Source organism: Gadus macrocephalus, chromosome 16 (assembly GCF_031168955.1).
Source record: "Gadus macrocephalus chromosome 16, ASM3116895v1".
In the NCBI taxonomy this organism is placed as follows: Eukaryota; Metazoa; Chordata; class Actinopteri; order Gadiformes; family Gadidae; genus Gadus; species Gadus macrocephalus.
The window spans coordinates 20,381,310-20,399,606 of NC_082397.1; the positions used below are offsets into that span (position 1 = coordinate 20,381,310).

The 18,297-nt window shown below is 42.4% G+C and overlaps 3 protein-coding genes across 3 annotated transcripts; 1 reads left to right on the top strand and 2 right to left on the bottom strand.

Moving 5' to 3' along the window:
* Positions 1–74: 74 nt before the first annotated feature.
* Positions 75–1,572, bottom strand: LOC132474396 (trace amine-associated receptor 13c-like). The gene has a single exon (XM_060075056.1). The coding sequence runs from the start codon at positions 1,454–1,456 to the stop codon at positions 389–391; it is 1,068 nt and encodes a 355-aa protein (XP_059931039.1). The 5' UTR covers positions 1,457–1,572; the 3' UTR covers positions 75–388.
* An 813-nt stretch (positions 1,573–2,385) lies between these two features.
* On the top strand, positions 2,386–11,996 carry LOC132473848 (Na(+)/H(+) exchange regulatory cofactor NHE-RF1-like). Its single transcript, XM_060074130.1, has 3 exons — positions 2,386–2,394; positions 2,595–2,777; positions 11,507–11,996. Exons 1-3 carry the CDS (start codon positions 2,386–2,388, stop codon positions 11,594–11,596), a joined length of 282 nt encoding a protein of 93 aa, XP_059930113.1. The 3' UTR covers positions 11,597–11,996.
* Positions 11,997–13,194: 1,198 nt separating this feature from the next.
* On the bottom strand, positions 13,195–14,773 carry LOC132474852 (trace amine-associated receptor 13c-like). The gene has a single exon (XM_060075739.1). It carries the CDS (start codon positions 14,694–14,696, stop codon positions 13,653–13,655), a length of 1,044 nt encoding a protein of 347 aa, XP_059931722.1. The 5' UTR covers positions 14,697–14,773; the 3' UTR covers positions 13,195–13,652.
* Positions 14,774–18,297: the final 3,524 nt, after the last annotated feature.

Sequence of the window (18,297 nt, forward strand, 5' to 3'; positions counted from 1 at the left end):
AGTCCCACCAAAGGGACGAGACGCCCAATTTGACTCGGGCATGGATGAAAGGCATCCTTGCACATTGAATATACATTAATGAATACATTACCTAGTGTAAAAAAAAGAAAGAAAAAATATATACAAAATAGAGAAAATACAGCATGCAAGGATATGGCCTTACATCCTCATGAACTTCTTGACTGTCTTGAAATGATATCATAGCATGGTTCGATTAACTAGTAGGAGCAGAAATATTGATAAATACATTACGATTGTTAATAGATATACTGGTTGACAAGCATCGCACCGGAACAACCTGAACCGAGCAATACACATGGATAATAAAAAGGAAATAATAAATATACAATGTATAATTCAGCAGAGAGATTAACAAAAACCCTAACATTCAATTCACAGTCACATTAATTGACGAGGAGTCACTGGCGAATATTTTCAGGGTGAAAATAAGGCGAGAGGTTTTCCTGAACCAGGGATAATTGAGGGAATAAATAACAGGGTTTAGGATTGAGTTGAAGTAACCCAGCCAAGAAAACACCTCGAAAACGGCCGCAGGCGTGCTGAAACCTGTGTAGGCATCAACGATCGAGTTCAGGAAGAACGGCATCCAGCAAAAGATAAACGCTCCGACCACAATACCCAGAGTCTTGGCCGCTTTGTGCTCTGAACGCTTGGTCTGCCCGCTTGCACCTTTACCATTCAACGTCCCGCCGTGACCCCCCATGTCGTCAATCTTCCTCGCGTGCTCTCTGGCCACGAGGAAGATCTTTGCGTACAAGCCCACCATGACGGTGCATGGGAAGAAGAATGTAATGATGGTGTCCAGTGTCCCCCACAGCTTGTTAAACAGCAGGTTACAGCTGCCCAGGCAGTATATGGATGCCAGGTAATCTTCCAGACCTCGGATGTTTGCCTTGGAGTATATCAGGCAGTAGGAGTAGAGGGCGGCCAGGGCCCAGCTGGCAGACACCATGAGCCAGGCCACAGTCATGGTGATGTTGCGGGAGTAGTGCAGGGGCTTGCACACGGCCTCGTGGCGGTCGACCGCGATGCAGATGAGGTGGAAGATGGAGACGGAGGTGAGGAACATGTCGAAGGCGGAGTGGAGAAGGCAGAAGGTGTCGCCGTAGAACCAGCAGCCCTGGACGGCGCGCACTGTGCTTAACGGCATCACGGTCACCCCCAGCAGCAGGTCGGCCAGAGCCAAGGAGAGCACCAGCACGTTGGTGGGGCTGTGCAGCTGCTTGAAGTGAGCTATTGACACGATGACCACAGCGTTTCCAACCACCGTGACCAGCATGCCCAACACAAACAGCGTGTAAAGAGCGACCTGGCCCCCCATATGGAACACGGCCCTAGGGCACGAGGTATTGGAGCCCGGGTAGCATAGCTGCTGCTCGATCTGATAGATTCTATCAATCATTATTAACATACACAGACACAGACACACTCTCATTCCAGCTCAGCATGGAATCTGGGCGGGGCAGCGTGTCTAAGCCTCACAGTGCATGATATATATACATCGCTCAGAACACTAGTGAACCAATCAGGTAAAAACATAAAGACATTACCACAACAAACTTCCTTTGGGGAAATGTTTTCATGCGTACTCCTGTCACCGTTGTTTTAAAATAAAATGAACACAATGTCCCATACAATACGTTTTTCTATTGCATTTAATGTCTTTTCGACATATAATCTACTTATAAAGTCCAAAGTTGTACTCTGTTTAATTTTTGACCAAGATGAGCTGAATAAATTGAAAAGCAGAAAAAAACTAACATATTCATGCACACACATTTGTGTGTGTGCATGCACAAACTTTGCCTCTCAAGCCATGGCTTCCAATGATCAGTCCCCTCACCCTAGGTTTGTTAATATCAGACCTAAATCCTATGATGTTACTGCCCATGATGTCAATGTTGTCAAAGCAATAATAATCATGTATACCCATTATCTATTGGAAGATGCTTGGTAAATGTTGCAAGGTTCACATGATCCCAAATGAAAACAAAATAGTTTGCCACCATTGAGTGTCTCACAATAAAACATTTATAATTATTATTAATAATATTTTACACACAAACCTGAAGGCCCAAAGATTCGGAATTAAGGGATTACTATCGCCAGGTGAGATCAGAGGAGTGACCTGCTCCTTGTGACTAAGAGGTCATTGAGATGTGATCAACAAAGCAAGCGTGTGTGGTATAGAATCTCCAGAGACACAAAGCACTAGATTCACGACCACCATCCTAAGGTCTTCCATAATATAATATTATGGGTTACCCGTGGGGTAGAGGAGGTTGCCCCTGTCGTCAGGTCCGTTCTGGGCCTCTTTTATGTCCTCATCATAGAACAGCAGGGGGGATAGGTCCAACTGTCATGATGGAAAGAGTATGACCACATCGTATTTTAATAGACATAATATTATTCCCCCAATGCAATATATTAAACTTGGGCATTTTCTCATTTGATGGAAAGTTATTGATTTGTCTCCTTTTTATTCAGAAAACTTGACGAACGCACCTGCACCTAGGCCAACTAGTTCATGTGTATTAAAATACGATGTTGTCATAATCTTTCCATCATGACAGTTGGACCTATCCCCCCTGCTGTTCTATGATGAGGACATAAAAGAGGCCCAGAACGGACCTGACGACAGGGGCAACCTCCTCTACCCCACGGGCCCCAGGCTGTGTGTTCTGGACAGAGAGGCCGTCGGATTCGGGTTCAACCTGTGTTGTGCCCCGGATAAGCCGGGGACTTTTATTGGCCAGGTATTCAACATTTGGTTTTTACAATGCTGCTCTCAAACATTAGTGCCTGTCCTGACTTCACCCTACCGGACTGTTAAGAGGTGGAGTAGCATTGTTTAAAAATAGCACTGTGCTAGTTTAGTTGTAATACGGCTGGCCAATGTGGCCTCAATGTTACCGTAAAACGATAAAAAGCAGTAGAAGTAACCTAGCCTACATCATATTATATTGTATCAAATTCATTTGTAATTTAAGGAAACGGTATCTTGACATAATCCATGAAATATGATCCATTCAGAATATAACAATTTAAAATGTGGTCTTTCTGGACAAAGACAATGCAAGGTTTGCACTGCCTAACAAAACCAAAATATATAACTATGTAAATACATTGAAATAGATAAAAGAATACATAATTATGGTGCAATGCGTTAGATATGGCCAAATTATTCCTCCAAGCTTCAAACAAATAGGTGGCAGCACAAGAAAGGTGTCCAACCCTATTGTATTCTAACCGGTTTGAACCGCAAATCAACCAAATAATAACTTATTAACACGGTCAGTACAATTATGCAATTAGCTACCATCATAAGCTATCGCTACATTGCCAACCGCAGCATTGATTTTTTTTCAGAGTTCAGCTTCAAATTTAGTTATTTTACTCACAAACAGCTTACTCAAGCTATGGAAAGGTAATGTAATTTCCAATGTTCATTTTCTATAATTTATTTTCTGTGACATTATGGACAAGAGGTTAGAATAAGCCCTCTGGGCAGCTACTCTCATCCTCTCACGTTTGACTTCGGGCAGACTGGACGCTGCAGTGGTATGGAGGTAGATTTGTGTCTTTATTATGCAATCAAAAAATAGATTTGAGAGCAAAACCATCGACACTGCAATCTAAAAATGTTTTATTGCAAGTAAAATAAATGTGATAAAAAAAATATTAATGGGAATCCAAAAGTTTTGTTTGCAAATCCAAAAGTTTTGTTTGCGAATCCAAAAGTTTTGCTTGCGAATCCAAAAGCTTTGCTTGCGAATCCAAAAGCTTTCCTTGCTGTTGAGCTGAATCTCGTGGGCGGGACCCACGTCGAAAGATGTAAGACACGTCTCTATTTGCCAGTCTCGATCTGACATAATAATGTGTATTTTTTAACCCATTACAACATGCACAGATCGTTAAACAAAAAAATCTACATGCACCAGTTCAAACATAACATTCTTTCTATTACTATGACGAAAGACATACCTGCGCATTGATTTTCTGTCCTCCCAGCTCCCGAGTCCCGCTCTGTCTCATCATGGACTTCAAAACTCCCTCTCTCGTTACTAACTGTGGATGTTGCCAAGCTGTAACTCCGATCGAGACGGGCCAATAGAGACGTGTCTTACATCTTTCGGCGTAGGTCCCGCCCACGAGATTCAGCTCAACAGCAAGCAAAGCTTTTGGATTCGCAAGCAAAGCTTTTAGTATTTTCTGACCAATACTAACAGTAGACTGGATGGCATTCTGAAAGACGTGGAAGACCTCAAAGTCAGCCTTCAATACACACAGAAGGATTTGGATCAATTTAAGGAGTCATGCAACTCCCCTTGAACGGCAAGACTTTTGAAGGCGATATCCATAAACTAGCTGAGTCTCTAATCTCAATGGATTACAAATCAGATTACCATGAAGGCCAGTCTAGACGCAATAATCTGTTAATTGATGGACTTCTGGAATCAGAGAATGAAGAATGGCCAGCTACTGAACAGAAGGTACTGAAATTATTTGGTGAAAAACTGGATTTGGACCCAACCAAAATAGAAATAGAAAGGGCCCACCGCACTGAAAAAGTGACTAACAACGTCCAATCAGACAACAGGAAGAACGATCAGAGACTTCCTTGACAAGCCAAGGCCCATTGTTGTAAAATTCCTCAGGTTCAAAGACAGAGAAAGCGTCATGTGGAATGCCAAGGTGAGGGGTTCCAAAATATTCATAAATGAAGACTACCTTGAGGCGGTGAGAAGGAAGAGAAGGGAGCTGATACCTAAAAGATGCTGGAGGCTAGAAATAAATGGGGACTATGCTGTTCTAAGATACAACAAGCTCATCACTCACCCTGGTCATCAACAAGAGAGACGAATACAGTAGTCAAATTTGAACAAGAACAATAAGACCATTTCTTTATGTCTTGGCTTAATCAAAAAATGTCAGTAATTGAAAATAAAATGATGAACATGTATGCAACTTGCTTGTTCTGACTGCTGATATGAGTACACTACCAACTAAAGGCCTGTTAATGGCTCATCTGAATGTCTGTAGTCCGAGAAACAAAATACATGAAATTAGTCGTTGAGTACAGTTACATAATATACAAGTTCTAAGTATATCAGAAACTCAACTGGATCCCTCATTTGAAAATTAAGAGGTTTCATTACAAAGGTACAGTATCTTCAGAAAGGATAAAAATAGAAATGGTGGGGGTGTAGCAGTCTACATCCAAAGCCATATTCCTGCAGTATATAGAGCTGACCCGTTGTGTTTGGAATCGGGCCAATTTTTTTTCCCAGCCAGTAGGTGGCGGGCCTGAACATTATCAAAGGCTAGTTCAAGGAATTGATTAATGAAAGTGCATCTGGAACTGCAACGCAGGCCGTCAGCTGGCTTAGTCATATGCCTACTAAGCACTAGATGACTCATCAAAGACCTACATATAAACAAGTGTATGCCCTAAATGTTATGCCTGATCACGTTATAAACAGCAAACGCGATTGTGATTATTTCATTAAAAAAGAAAAATAAGTTATTTCATAATGTAGCCGAGCGGGGGACATCCCGTTGGTATTTGAATGACTTTTTTTGCTGATCTCGTTCCCCAATAACTCTTAGTCCTAACCCTACATATGAAGATAAAGTGAATAAGTTGTGCAGTTGTCAGCCTGGTTCTCCAGCGGAGTCTGCCAGGTAAAAGTGTCTGTAGAAAGGGTTGCATTGTATGCAAAGGCCACGCGTAAAGCTGCTCCTCTTTTCCTGTCGGCATATTTGGCAGTGCATATGCCGTCTTATGCACGCCTTTTTCGCTGCACGGTCTGCGCGTTTACACTGCCCGAGGTAAATTGCAAGCTTGGGCTAGCACCCCAATTAACCCTCCCGGACCCTACACAAATTGGCGGTTTATTGGGATTCATTCTGATGTAAATGTAATCTACGAGAGAGACGCAGAGGAACTGTCCTTACGAGGCATTTGTCGGGATAAAAACAAGTGGTCAGCAAAATAAAGAATATGTTGGCGTTTTTGCACTTGTAAATAGTTAATCGCATTCGTAGCCTGCACCCAGACGTGAACTCATTCTTTCATGCGGGTGTCTTCATTCATAAAAAAATAAAAACATTCGGGAATATATGCTAATTATTCTAAAGAGGTCTAGACTCCGTGCGCAGCCCCGCCTTCTCCAGGGAACCAAGAAAGCCCTTTTACCCCTCGGTTTTACACAGGAAACTTGAGATAAAACTGTGAAATCGCCGGGCGTGCCAAGCCTCGACCGCAAACTGGCTTTGCAGTGTAGAAAGGCCTTATGCTGGAGAGAGGGCAGTAGTGCGCACCTAAAAAAGTTGTAAAATGTTGTATACAGGCCTATAGAGGGGGGTTCCGTTTAATTTAATATTGCATAGTTTCCAATAACTCCCACTCAACCCCTCGCAGCTTACGAGTGTGTCTCTAACCTTCCGGGAGTAGTAGCAGGGTTTGATACATTTAAATTCCAGAAAGGTCGTGAAAGAAAAAAAAAGTTCACAGTATCTGGCCCTTTGCATTTAAGCTAACAGATATAGATATTCGATATTGGTAAAATAAATAAATAATAATCATATAACTTCAGAATAATCGGGCAGGCCAGATATTATGTCTTGCAGGCCAGTTATGGCCCGCGGGCCGCCAGTTGGCGACCCCTGCTATATGGATACAAGTTCTCCTGCCACATCTAAAACCTTCTTTTTGGACGCTGCTACAGACCTCTGAGCGCTGACATTAAGTATTTTGATTAAACGTGCAGAATTTTAAACAAAGCCTTCTGATGAAAAGAGAGAATTATATTTATTTGGTGATCTGAACATTGGATACCATGTGCCCGATGAAATCTAAGCTATGACTCAGTCCTGTAACTTAACTCAAGTCATGTCTCTTCCAACAAGAATATTCACAAACGAGCTTGGCAAGACCTCAAAAACATGTATTGACTATATTTATACAAATAATCCTGTGCATTGCTCTAAAGCAGTATCACTATCTGTTGGATTTAGTGATAACAACTTGGTAGTTACTCCTAGAAAATCTAAAATCCCCAAGTGTGGGGGAATAAGATAATCTATAAGAGATCATACAAGAATTTTAATAAAGAAATATTTCTGAAGGAGATGGAAAAAGTACAATCGTCCTGTGTTTGCGAGGATAATGATCCTGAAGCTGCACTTAGATTGTTTATGAATTATTTTATGAAAATTGTGAATGGTCATGCAGAAAATGTACTGCTAAAGCAAAAAAAGCCATATGGATTGACATTGAGCTGAAAGATTTGATGACCCTAAGGGACAATGCCAAGAAAATGGCTAATAATCTATGTTGCCCGTTAGCCAGACAAGAATACTGTAAATTAAGGAATCATATGACAAAATGAAATGCAATTATAAAGGCATATTAAAAACAAAAGATTAGCGACTTTAAAAAATGACAGGAAAGACTGTGGACCACAATGAATGATATAATGGGAAGAAAATCTAAAATGTAAATTTCATTTATTCATTCTGATGGAGCATTCGGTTGATAACGGTTGATAAAATCCATCATAACACGCAATCAAGTGATGGGGTAAAATCAAATAGATTAATTGAAGAGGTCGTAATGAAAAATTTAACAGTTAATTTGAGTTTCATCTCATCAGCATTGAATAGGTTAAGGGCATGTTAATGTCACTACCTGACAATAACAGCTCCGGCTCTTATAATCTCTAATAATAAATTGTTGAAATTAGCTGCCAGTCATGTAGCGACTCCTATAGCCCATATATTTAACGACTGTCTAATCCAAGGTGTGGATCCAGCTCGTTGGAAGGAAGCTAAAATTATTCCACATATAAAATATAATAATTGTGCTTTTAATGGTCCCAGTAGTCGGCCTATAAGTATTTGACCAGTATTGAGCAAATTAATTGTTAAAATTGTCTTTAAACAAATTCAGGATTATTTCTTCGGTAATAAATTAACATCTAACTCACAGCATGCATAATAGAGAAGGATATTCCACTTGCACTGCACATGCAGAAATGACTGATGACTGGATGACTAACATTGACAGTTGATTTTAGTGCAGCATTCGATTGAATTGATCATTAGCTGCTATTTGGAAAAGTTCAGAGCTATGGCTTTACATCTACAGCAATAGCCTGGGTAGAGGACTATCTTACAGGATGAAAACAAAAGTTTCTTTTCAATGGCAGTTTTTCTGACTCAAAGATAAATTTAGTTATAGGTAATACACGCACCAATTCAACAAGTAACCACAATAAAACTCTAAGGTCTTACCATTGTTGATTCTATGTCCTGGGCCCCGTTTCCCGAAAGCATCATTAGCCTAAGTGGATCGTGAAGTGCGTCGTACAAGCATCGTACAGTTTTCACACCGTTTCCCGAAAGCATCGTTGGTAACGAACGTCGTGAAAACGCTCGTAGCTAACGAGGACTCCAGGGTTACTCGTAGGATGCTAAGAGCATCGTTAGCCTACTATAGCCTCAGTGGCATCACCAGCGGACATTACGTGTATTGGATGCATTTTATTAAAACACATCCAATACCACGGAATGCCCAGCTGGCGCAATTTCGCAACCAAAAACCTTGGTTACCGCCGATATATTACTCATAGACTACTGTTCGATTTAAACAGCAAAGATAGAGACATGTTAGAAGTCAACAACAACATAATTTATTGCAGCAATTTAAAATTCCAACAATACATGCGCAGCCGAAATGTACCGATCAAACGCCACGTCACAAGGCATATAATGAAATCAAATGATTCCATTGCTCTTGTGTGGGAGGTCTCTTTCGAGCTGCACTTGCTGTCTCCCTCTGATTTTAATTCAACCATCGTGGTTAAAATGTCCTCATATTGATCATATGACCAGCGGCGGTCGGAGAATTTCTGCAGGTGTTTTTTGTTGCGATTGTTTGCATTAAAGGTTGGGTATTGGATTTGCGAAACGCCAGCAGATTTTGAAAATACACAACTCAAATGGTCCTACCCCCTCTCTTTCAACGCTGACTCTGACTCCATCCATTCCAAGTACATGGACGCGCAATCATGCACGAGCGCGAACACAGATGCGCGAGAGCGAGCCAGGATAGCTAGGTTGGATTTTAGGGTTGTCTTCTATTGCTAGGTCCAAATGTGGATTAGCTAGTTAGCTAGCTCCAGTAGCTACCGCAGGATAACAACAAACAGAAGCTTGATCTGGGTCACGAGCTTTGAGTATGTGCACGAAGGGGTCACGCGCGGGGGGAGTGGAGTACGACCGTTTGATTGACGTACTTACTGTCCAATACCACTCGGTGGTTCTGGAAATCATTGGCTGGAGTTTTTCGAGCCCTGCCCGTTCCACAGATGATTGACTTGTTTAATTTTCATGTCAGTACTTCTAACTCAGTGGCTGTAAGTGGGTTATGATGAGGATTTCAAGTAATTTTGCAAAAATGGCCAAAAAAAAGAATTCCATACCCAACCTTTAAGCACTGTATGCGCTTCGGTGAGGCTGTGATGAAGTTCACTATTTTTTGGACCCTGTCTAGTAACGAACATCCCGGATCATAGTTAATCGCATTTGTAGTCTACACTCAGACGTGAACTCATTATTGCATGAGGGTGTCTTCATTCATTCGGGAGTATGCAATAATACAAATTATTCTAAAGAGGTCCGAGACTCCGTGCGAAGCCCCGCCTTCCCCAGTGAACCAAGAAAGCCCGCGCCATGAGGAATGGGGGATTTGACCCCCTCGGTTTTACACAGGAAACTTGAGATAAGAAGGTGAAATCGCCAGGCGTGCCAAGCTGCGACCGAACCGGCTTGGCAGTGTAAAAAGACCTATAGCCTACTTCATCCTGCCCAACAATATGGGCAGGATCTAGACCAAGCTCTCCTAATCGGGTCAGTAATAGCCGTGTGTCAATGCCTAGCCTCTGCGTTTGAATGATAATGAATGGATGGAACGTTGCATTTTTACTGTCTACATATATTCTAGACTAGAGAGTGCGCGCCATCAATGAAACTTCATGCGGAATCAGATAAAGTCGGCTCTCTTTGCTGTGCAAAGTATGTTTCAGAAATCAGCACATTAAGATAAATGTAGTTGTCAAACAAGCTATTTGGGATTTTTGTAATATGGAATTATTTCAGGGGGGGAAATGCCGTAAAAAAATGATGCAGTGCGTTCAGGATTAGGACTGATATAGCATATGTCGGCCTAGGCCTAATCAATTGTGTTTTAATATCTTCAGCATTCATATTATTGCAGTCTATTCTTTTCGTAGGCTACTATGCTGTTGGCCTTGATGGGGAGATATTTTAACTCTTTTTAACCCCATTTTCTTGCGACATTCCTGCATCTCTCCCTCCTAGATAGCCCGTTTCAGCACTGTGTCAGTGGACAGTTACAATCCTACGAACGTTGTGAGTGCAGTGAACACGTGTTCATGTTAAGAGGAGTTTCGCAAAACGCTCCAAAGAAATTCACGATGGTTCGCAAGATCCATCGTGAGAATGATCGTAAGAGCGAAGATCCATCGTTATCGGGAAACGAGGCCCTGGTCAGTTCACATTAACACCATTGTCTCAAAAAAGGTTGGCTCAAGGTATTGGCATGACGAGAAAATGTTCACATCTTCAACATCTATAATCAAACAAGTTGTACATGGTCTGGTCTTGTCAAACCTTGATTATTGTACAATTATCTGGTCATCAGCAACCAAAAAAGATTAATGTAAACCTAAACTTCAGGTAGCTCTGAACAAAGCAGCCCATTTGGCACTGAGCTGCCTCATTCACACTAACACTGAAGTAATGCATGCTAGCCTTTCATGGCTCACAGTAAAACAAAATATCTCTCTCTCTTGTTGTTCCTAAGGTTAGGGTAAGGGTCATAAACTGCAAAGACCCGCCTTCTTTGCTGAAGGTTTAGTCAGTGTGTCTGACAGACACGGTCATAGCACTAGAGGAGCAAGTAACGGACATCTAGCTTTACCCAGACCGAGGTCCAATCTACTTAAAAATACCATAATTTACAGATCAATTTCATTATGAAATGAACTACCGTCCTAGCATTAATACCAAATACAACTTTAAAAAGTCTGCAAAAAAACATCTGGTGCATATGTAATGTATATACATTTTTTATGTATTCATTTTTTCGTGCAGCTTTTATATGTTTTTTACTTTTGTTATATTTGTAATTCTGTTTTTTTAATCATGTTGTTTATTATTGTTGTTTATTATGCATCTATTTTTATTTTTGTTTGACATAATGTCAAACAAGTGATTGTCTGTTGTCTATGTTATATTTCAGAAACCAGGAAGAGGAAGACTAGCTTTCACTCCGGTGTGGTTCTAATGGGGATCCTAATAAATCAAAATCAAAAGACACAATTTTGTGTGTCATGTCAATACCATTGGCTTCACTTTCATATCCTGAGTTCCTGTCCTGCTTCCTCGTGATACCCATGTGGCATCGGGGGGCTCTGGCCAGAGGGCTGGTCTGCTGCGGGGTGACGCCATTGTGGAGGTGGATGGGCAGAATGTGGAGGACAGGTGAGGGCATTGGTCAAAGCTTGCTTGACACTGCTCAAACTCGTGGTGAGGGAGAGGACAGAAGGTGACCACCTCGGGAGGAACAGACCCCCAGTGTAACAGGTTGGGCATACGACACACATACACACACACCCACACATAAACACAAATGTTATGCTTTGGCCGAGGGATTCACCTTTTGGACCCGAAAGCACTGCAGATTCCTGACACTGCAGTAATGTTTGTGTTACAGTTGTCCTTGCTTCTTCTGTTTACGTCCGGCCTCTAAAAGTCAGATGAAACCCCTTTTTCATGCATGCTGCTACACATCTATTGTGGGAAGATGTATTTTCTGTATTTATTATTTGGTCTGAAATTGAAAAAGTGAAAAACTGCTTTTTTTTTTTTTTTTGCATGATTATTAACAGACACTACCAAGATTTTAATAGTTATTCTAGATTGTAGGTTTCGGTGAAGGCAACCAATGCTATTTTGTGAGGAAAACCCGACGTGACCCCGACGATCATCCAATCCAACAGCAAATAAACACACTGAAAACCTACAGACTTTGTCTTTTGAAAATTATACTTATATGTGATGCTGATGATGTTGAATTGAGATCATGATCAGACTCAGAGGGATTGTGCAAATGATTTAAATATGTATGGATAGAAATCTTAGGACAGATTTTCTTAATTTTTCTATAAAACAGTATTTGTACATTTCATGTTGTATTATTGTATATAATCTATGGTAACAATATTATTTCATTAAATTATTACAATCAAATGTAGCAGAGCCAAACTTAGATATTAACCAAACAAAAACATTGCTAAAACTTAACTCAGAAACCTAGCCTACCTATTTTTATTTATATAGCCTAGTCGCTTTCTTATGCTCAACCTAAACCCAAAGTTTATGTAAAGCATACAGAAACTTCTAATATTGTGTGACACACTTAAAATATGAAAGAGGCTTTCGTCTGCCATCCAAGCTGGTTGTGATGTCATTGTGTCATCGATTTTCCTTTGTATTTTATATGTTTTTGTAATAGATTGTGGTCAATGTATGTATGTGTTGATTGTTAAAAAACGTTATTGCGTGTGTATTCCGAACTGAAACCATTTTTATATGCAGTATTATGTCTACATTCTAGCTTCTCATTAATCTAAGGCCAAATCTTTTGTGGCAACCCCGATCGTCGGCGGCTGGGATTTGCAAAGGAGACGCTCAAAACAGGGTTGCGGGTCAACGGTTTTAATTCGTGCACCTCACGTGGAAAAAAGGTAAAACAAAAGACAACATAAGTTCTTCCTCTTATGGGGTAAAAAGGGGCCGTCTCAAGGTCTGGTCCGCGAGAGGGCCCCTTTTTACCCCATAAGAACCCCGTCTGGTGCGTGTTCGGTCCTTAAGAGGCCCCTGCCTTCTCCCTCCCCCAGGTGATCCCAATGCAATGTCCGTGATTGTCCGAGTGCGCTTGATGCGCGCTTCCGCGCCGCCAAGCTGAACGGCACATACCTCCCTCGGACTCCCTGTCCGCGGAGAGGGCGCTTTTCCCGGTGCTGGCGTGGTTCGAGTTGGAGCGGGGTTATCACACACTTATAATGTCGTTGTGCAATGCCAATTCAAGATTATTTTCATGAAAAAAAGGTATTCTATTTCTCAGTGTTTATGTTTTTCCCCAAAATGTTTAACATCTGCGAAATTGATTAATTTCCATTCTCCCAACACGTGCTCTCAATCTTTGCCTCATGACAAAAGTGTTATTTAAATAGCAGTTCCCTTGAGAAATTATCGGACATATATTCAACTAATCTTATCTAATAGTAAGGGTTACAGGGAATAATGAATGTGTTGTATATATTATCTGAGTGAATAGAAGCTGTCCCTTCCTAAGAACTGACAAAAATATTTCAGTCCCACCAAAGGGACGAGACGCCCAATGTGATTTTTCTCTCGGGCATGGATGAAAGGCATCCTTGCACATTGAATATAAACAGGTAAGTAAAGTCTCTGGATCTACAAGCAAACATGCTGCAAAAATGTATATTTCAGCAGACAGATTATCAAAACCCTAACATTCAATTCACAGTCACATTGATGGACGAGCAGTCACTGGTGAATATTTTCAGGGTGAAAATAAGGCGAGAGGTTTTCCTGAACCAGGGATAATTGAGGGCATAAATAGCAGGGTTTAGGGTTGAGTTGAAGTAACCCAGCCAAACAAACACCTCGAAGATGACCGCAGGCGTGCTAAAACCTGTGTAGGCATCGGCGATCGAGTTCAGAAAGAACGGCATCCAGCAAAAGATAAACGCTCCGACCACAATACCCAGAGTCTTGGCCGCTTTGTGCTCTGAACGCTTGGTCTGCCCGCCTGCGCCTTTACCATTCAACGTCCCGCCGTGACCCCCCATGTCGTCAATCTTCCTCGCGTGCTCTCTGGCCACGAGGAAGATCTTTGCGTACAAGCCCACCATGACGGTGCATGGGAAGAAGAATGCAATGATGGTGTCCAGTGTCCCCCACAGCTTGTTAAACAGCAGGTTACAGCTGCCCAGGCAGTATATGGATGCCAGGTAATCTTCCAGACCTCGGATGTTTGCCTTGGAGTATATCAGGCAGTAGGAGTAGAGGGCGGCCAGGGCCCAGCTGGCAGACACCATGAGCCAGGCCACGGTCATGGTGATGTTGCGGGAGTAGTGCAGGGGCTTGCACACGGCCTCGTGGCGGTCGACCGCGATGCAGATGAGGTGGAAGATGGAGTTGCAGGTGAGGAACATGTCGAAGGCGGAGTGGAGAAGGCAGAAGGTGTCCCCGTAGAACCAGCATCCCTGGACGGCGCGCAATGTGCTGAACGGCATCACGGTCACCCCCAGCAGCAGGTCGGCCAGAGCCAAGGAGAGCACCAGCACGTTGGTGGGGGTGTGCAGCTGCTTGAAATGAGCTATGGACACGACTACAATGGCGTTTCCAACCACCGTGACCAGCATGCCCAACACAAACAGCGTGTACAGAGCGACCTGGGCGCCCAGATGGAACTCGGCCCTAGGGCACGAGGTGTTGGAGCCCGGGTAGCATAGCTGCTGCTCCACCTGATTGATTATATAAGTCATTATTAACATACACAGACACACACACACTTATTCCAGCTCAGCATGGAATCTGGGCGCGGCTGCGTGCCTAAGCCTCACAGAGCATGATATATATACATCTCTCAGAACACTAGTGAACCAATCAGGTACATACAGACGTAACCACAACAAACTTCCTTTGGGGAAATGTTTTCATGCGTACTCCTGTCACCGATAAATTAAAAAAATAAATAATATTTTTTTTTTAAATAAAATAAAATTACCACAATGTCCCCTACAATACGTTTTTTAATTGTAGTTAACGTGTTTTCGACACATAATACATTTACAATGTCCAGAGTTGTACTTTGTTTTATTTTGGACCAAAGATGAGCAGAATAGGTTGAAAAGCAGAAAAACAAAAAACACATTCTCGCACACACATTCGTGTGTGTGCGTGCACAAACTTTGCCTCTCCAGCCATGGCTTCCGATGATCAGTCCCCTCACCCTAGGTTTGTTAATATCAGACCTAAATCCTATGATGTTACTGCCCATGATGTCAAAGCAATAATAATCATGTATACCCATTATCTATTGGAAGATGCTTGGTAAATGTTGCAAGGTTCACATGATCCCTAATGAAAACAAAATAAAAACATTTACAATTATTAGGTGAGTGCTGCATGCAGCGCTCAACTATTGTTCTTCATAAGTTTTATTATTTTTCTTTCTTATTCTCTACAAACTCTCCTTCCTAAATTTTTCAACTAAAGACTGCATTCAAATTTTAAAATATTCAGATTAGCTTGGAATCGCGCCCTTCTATTCAGATTCTCTGAATATGTTATACTTTTTAAGATATTCTACTTTTAAAATAGGCCTATTACCTTTTTTTTTTTAACATGGGAGTCAATTGGAAGACGGCAGAGCCGTTTGAAGTACTTGTACTTCAAATGTTAGTTCAACTGTTTATCTTCGTCCAAACCACACACTTGTATCTTCATTGATATCTAAACGGACTTTCGATATCATTTGACGCGCCTATCTTGACGCTTGATCATTGTGTGTCACAAAAATGGTTCAACTCGCCTAACGCGCCTGTGGCTGCGCTGAATTTAGGAGTCCGAGGTAGGAAACCCAAACGCCGCCGTGTTTGGGTGCATGATAGAGCTTAGATCGGGTTAGATTAAATAATCTCGGATATAAATAACAATAATCAGGTTAAATAACTTCACATGGTGTGTCTGGTGTGTTTCCAGCATTCGTAGTGTTGATCAGCAGGGATATAGTCCGCCAAGACGTTGAGGTTGCTTAGCAACCAGAGACGCTGTCCATGCAAGTGAATGGAGCGTTTCGTCATAACTATCAAACCAAACATCCTTCACATTCACTGAGCGAACATTATGAAAGTAAAATGCACATTTCTGGCTAAAAATGTTTACATAAACGCATTTAATGGCGTAACTACGTTACCATTTCCACCCAGAATAAAGAAAGATGTCCGCCATATGCTTCTGTGCAAGCGTCACTACTCTCTGCCAGTGACGTCGGGTCAAGCTCCACGCTGATTGGCTATCGCGGCTAAGCATCACGCGTTGGAGCGTTGAAGGTTCTATTTTTTGAACGTGCGTCTGCCGCGTCTAACGCCCCTAACTGTGTGTTCACACCAAACGCGACGGGGCGACAGGATCCCATACAAAGTGAACGTATAGACGCGTTTTGGGCGAATTTTTCGCGAGAGAAAACGGGCGACAAGTTTTGATTTGTCGCGCCACACTTTTGCCGTGCACAGGCGAGCGCGTTCACGAGAATTTGTCGCGCAAGTTCAAATATTTGAACTTTGACGCGAATTTCGCGTGATGACAGCCAAATTCGACAAATCTTGCACAGCGACAGATTATGATGTGTGGCGCGACAAAACTTCGGCGACAACGCAAACGGGCGAAATTTTTTGCGTTTGGTGTGAACACACAGTAACGCGACGCTTCAACACGTTACACGCGTTGAAGCGCCTATACCAATGGTTCCCTTTGCAAAAATGCAGATTTTCGACACCCCAAACGCGTTTGGTGTGGCCGTACCTTAATGCGCTGCTCTAGCGCGTGTAACGCATCTATGCGCCTAAACCAATGGTTCCTTATGCAAAAATGCTGATTTACTATGCCTCTAACTGTGCGTTCACACCAAACGCGAAATTTGTCGCCCGTTCGCGTTGTCGCCGAAGTTTTGTCGCGCCACACATCATAATCTGTCGCTGTGCAAGTTTTGTCGAATTTGTCGCGCCACAACAAGATAACCACCATTGCATGTCTTTACCTTTTGTGGAAGAGGGAGAGACGCCGGAGGACCCGACGCAGTATATTCATAATCTTGAAATGACCACGGAAGAGGCAGTGAATGAAGTATTGAATAGACAGAGATTAATTAGATGGGCTTACCTAATAAACCGTTGGAACACACAAGACTGGAAATATAGCAACGCCGGTAAAAAAAACCCAAGAAGCCCAGTCCCTATGAGAGCTCCCCGCGCTACGGCCATCCGGAGGCGCACAGAGCTGTTGGCCGTGATATTATATATACAAATATTATATTATATACTATTATATTATCTATAGAGCTCCGGGAGTCGCAGACGGAAACATTCACTTTCTCCTCCATGCTGCAGTTCACCCCGGACTGCGCTGCACTGAGTTTGACGGTTGACCGCTGATTGGCTGTTACGTTACACATGTGACTCAGTGGCCACGCTGTTGAACGCTGATTGGCTGTCATGACGCGAAATTCGCGTCAAAGTTCAAATATTTCAACTCGAGGGAATTTGTCACGCCACAAATCCTCGTGAACGCGCTCGCCTGTCCACGGCGAAAGTGTGGCGCGACAAATCAAAACTCTATACGTTCACTTTGTATGGGATCCTGTCGCCCCGTCGCGTTTGGTGTGAACGCACAGTAATGCGTTCAGTGTGGCCGTAGCTTTAGTTTCATACCGGCTTAATTTTCAGTTGGTCTCATTGATTTACATTGACGCTGGAGCGTGATGACGCTCAGCAGTGTTGCCAGATTGGGCTACTTTTGGAGGCCGTTCAGGCAGTGTTGCCAGATTGGGCGGGTTTTCCCACTCTATTGAGCTATTCGCTATTCTCTTAAAGACACACACACACACACACACACACACACACACACACACACACACACACACACACACACACACACACACACACACACACACACAGCAGGGCAATACATTTGACGCTTCAGATTCTTCAGTTCAATTCATTTTACATTTCTGCATTTTTAGCAATGCTTTGCGCTTTTCATTCAGCTGTCACTTTATTTTTTTCCAATCATTTACATTTTCTTAAATGGTGTGTGTGGCGCAGTAGGTCTGTTGACGCTCATTGGGCGAGTATTTCTTTGGTTCGGTGTGCGTATACATTTCCCACACGTTCATGTGTGTTTGCGGAGGGAGAGTCATTGTTTTGAGTTCGAATGCAGTGTACAGTGTTCATGTTTGTTGGTGTGGTTGTGAAGGTGTACTACCCATAAATCGCCAGTAGGTGGAAAATGCGCTACATTAGCAGCAGAGTTGCTGGAAAGTAACAGGGTGAAAATCTCGCGTGATTACGTCAGACAATGAAATTCCCTGCAGAT